The 3,178-nt window shown below is 46.2% G+C and overlaps 1 protein-coding gene across 1 annotated transcript; it reads left to right on the top strand.

Annotated features, from left to right (window-relative positions):
• The first annotated feature begins 201 nt into the window (after positions 1 to 201).
• On the top strand, positions 202 to 2,469 carry RNF222 (ring finger protein 222). The gene is made up of 2 exons (XM_033142544.1): positions 202 to 534; positions 1,198 to 2,469. Exon 2 carries the CDS (start codon positions 1,229 to 1,231, stop codon positions 1,877 to 1,879), a length of 651 nt encoding a protein of 216 aa, XP_032998435.1. The 5' UTR covers positions 202 to 534; positions 1,198 to 1,228; the 3' UTR covers positions 1,880 to 2,469.
• Positions 2,470 to 3,178: the final 709 nt, after the last annotated feature.

Raw genomic sequence — 3,178 nt, forward strand, 5'->3', positions numbered from 1 at the left:
ATACTGTAAGCCCAACAGATCTGCATCTCAGTTTCAGTATCTCATTCAGTAGGAAGACCACATGATTTCCATGCATGTCACAGCCTGGCACAGAAAGAGGTTCTCATAGCGTCTTTGAGGTGCCATGATTCAGACACTGAGTTGTAGTGACTCCTCCCCAAGTCCCAAATCGGGAAAGAGAAACCTTCGATTCACAAACGAGTTCCTCCACATTCACTCCTCAGGGAACCGCCCTCCTGCCTACCTGCCTGCTTAAAGATCTGACGCAAGGCAAAGGCATGGATACAGAACGAACCACCCAGCAAACACCCATTGTTGTATAGCTAGGGCTTGTTCATCGTGAGCTTGGGAAGGTCAGAGGCACAAACACCAAATGTTTGGAGAGGTAGCTCCTTGCTGGCTTTGAAGAAGGGAGGTATGGTGCTTGGGAGGAAAGTGGAAGGATGCTGGTGGGAAAACTCCGGGATCTACGGAAGAGATGGTGTGCTTCAAATGATCTCCATGGACAAGACACCTCTGCAGACCTTTTGACCTGTATGTATCTGTGTAGCATATCCAAGCGGTTTTGTTTGTGCTATTATGAATGTGGTTTTATTGTTGATTTTATACCGCTTGCCACCAATACATTTTTTCTGACCGTGTGTTGATGGCACAGAAATGTTTACAAACAAACAAAAAGTTAATGAGGGGAAGGGTTGACTTTTTTTTGTTTTGCGCTCAAAATAGCTTTGCTTCTGTTTCTAGGTGCATTGTGCTCTTACGTTCTTAGATTACTTAACCGCCTTGAATGTGGGATAGGATGGGTTGCAGCGTATTCACATCTAGCTTTCACAATTTCTTTTCCCCAGCCTAAATGGCAAGAATCTCTACAATCTCTCTTTAAAGCTAGTTTCTAGTCCCCTTGCTTATGGGGAAATGTTTGAAAGGCTGTTCAAAAAGTGCTTTAAAAAAACAACAACAACCAGTCCACTATTAATTATTATTTTTATTATCCTTTGGGGGCTTGTTGCTTGATGTTTCCATACTGAGGTTATTAATTCTGCCACCAGTCTAAATGTACATGGGCTAATCTATGCATCTGCAGAGGGACTGAAAGGGGCCATCTCCATGTGTATATACAACCCACACTTTCTTCCCCTTCTCACCTCATCTTCTTCTGGAGTTCTTAAAAGTATTTGTGTTCTGCTTTTCATCCAGCTGGTGGCTGCATGTGAGCAAGTGGACAAGGATGTCTGTGACCAAAACCAGTAAGGAGATTCCTGCTGCTGCCCCTTCGGTGGAGTGCCCTGTCTGTTATGAGCCATTTCAGTCTCCGAAAGTGTCGCGCCGGGTGCTGAGCTGTGGGCACGCTTTTTGCCACGACTGTCTGGTCAAGTGCCTTTTGGTGTCACGTGATGAGGGCCGGCTACAGAACTGCCTCACCTGCCCCATCTGCCGCTTTGTGACCTTCCTCTGCAGGAAGAGAGCCTGCTTGCCTTCCAAGATCTCCTTGAACCCTCCACCTTTGGAGCTGCCGCTCTCCCCTTCTTTGCTGTCCTTGGGGCCAGCAAACACTTTAGTGGTGCCTGGCCATTTCCTGCTGTCCTTGCGTGGCTACACCAGCCACCAGAATGTGTGCGGCTGCCCTAGCACGGTGCACCCTGGTGGCTTGGAGCGACAGTCTCACGTCTTCATTATCACTCAGTGCGGGATGCCGCTGATTGAAGAGAACATTGGTGTCACCGCTCTAAACCACGATGTGGAAGCTGCGGGGTCAGTGACGTCTCAGAGATCCCTAGTAATGGGCTGCTTCCAATCACCCATTGTCTTGGCAATCATCCTGGTCTCCACTGTTGCTCTGTTGGGGGCTGTTCTCCCCTGGCTACTATTTCTGAAATAGAATGAATGGACATGATGAATGGACTTCCCTAGAGGCCTACTCTGCAGGATCCACACCTCCCCTGCATCTCCCTTTGGGAACCACATTATGAAAAAAGTTATCCCTTTGGCACACCCGCAAAGAATTGCAGGATTCAGGTTGATGGGAGATCCACGAAGGAAACAGAACTACAGGAAATGGTATTTGTACAATCCCTCCCTTGTCATGCATGATGGTATTGCCAAAGTGTGGTTCAGAGGAGCAAGGAAGGTCAACTAGACTAGAGACGGGGTCTAAATATCCTACTGAGGATAATTAGTGTGTTTATTTAATTGTTACATGCATATCCTGCCCTTCAAGGAGCACCTCCAAGGAGCTCAGAGTTGTATTAAAGTTTCCCTGTGAGGTCAGGGTAGATTGAGAGGTGACAATATTTCTCAAGACCAACCAATGAGCTTCACAGCTGAGCAGGGATCTGAGCTCACACCCAAACTCAACATTGTAGGTGCCTCTGGTGCCAGTATTGCATCCAAGGGGATATGGGCTGTGCTGTGCTTGTTTGGAAGGGCTCACTGAAGCGATTCAATGCCATTCCACCTCTTCCATTCCACTTCTTCAGATACCAAGGTATCCACCAGATACCTTGGTATCTGAAGAAGTGTGCATGCACATGAAAGCTCATACCAGGAACAAACTCAGTTGGTCTCTAAGGTGCTACTAGAAAGAATTTTCGATTTTGTTTTGACTATGGCAGACCAACACGGCTACCCACCTGTAACATTCCACCTCTTACTTCAACACTCATGGTAATTTAATAAGGCATAGTCCATGACTGGACCTAACAGTCAGGGGTACCTTTACCTTTAAGGGCATCTTGGGTAGTTGCAGCATCATGGGAATCCTTGTTCCACCCAGGCAAATCCAAGCTGTTCTGTCTACGTTGCTGCACATTGCTAACACAGAAGGATTCTCATCCTGCACACCATGTGCACCTATTGCATTTAATTCTGGGCGCACTACAGGTGAGACAGACCCTCCCAGCTGAGATGGAGTAGAATTAATTTAGGTCTCCTGCTCCAGTCATTAGCAATAGCTGCTCTTCATCTGTTATTGCTCTATTGTTGCTGACCCCTATCATCTTGCATCAGTCTTCATGTTGTGAAGATTTCAATCACTTGATGGAATATGTTAATTTTGGTTTTATTTTATTTTTGTACCTTCTGTCCTGTTTTCTACTTTTGATATTGTTGTCACACTAAGATTAATAAAAAGATTTCATTGCTGCCCCTTAGCAAATGGGCTTCCTTAGATTTCAAGGGT

Source organism: Lacerta agilis, chromosome 2, assembly GCF_009819535.1.
Source record: "Lacerta agilis isolate rLacAgi1 chromosome 2, rLacAgi1.pri, whole genome shotgun sequence".
Lineage (NCBI taxonomy): Eukaryota > Metazoa > Chordata > Lepidosauria > Squamata > Lacertidae > Lacerta > Lacerta agilis.

Coding starts and splice junctions, on each gene's coding strand:
- RNF222 (XM_033142544.1), top strand. CDS start 1,229: ATGTCTGTGACCAAAACCAGTAAGGAGATTCCTGCTGCTGCCCCTTCG.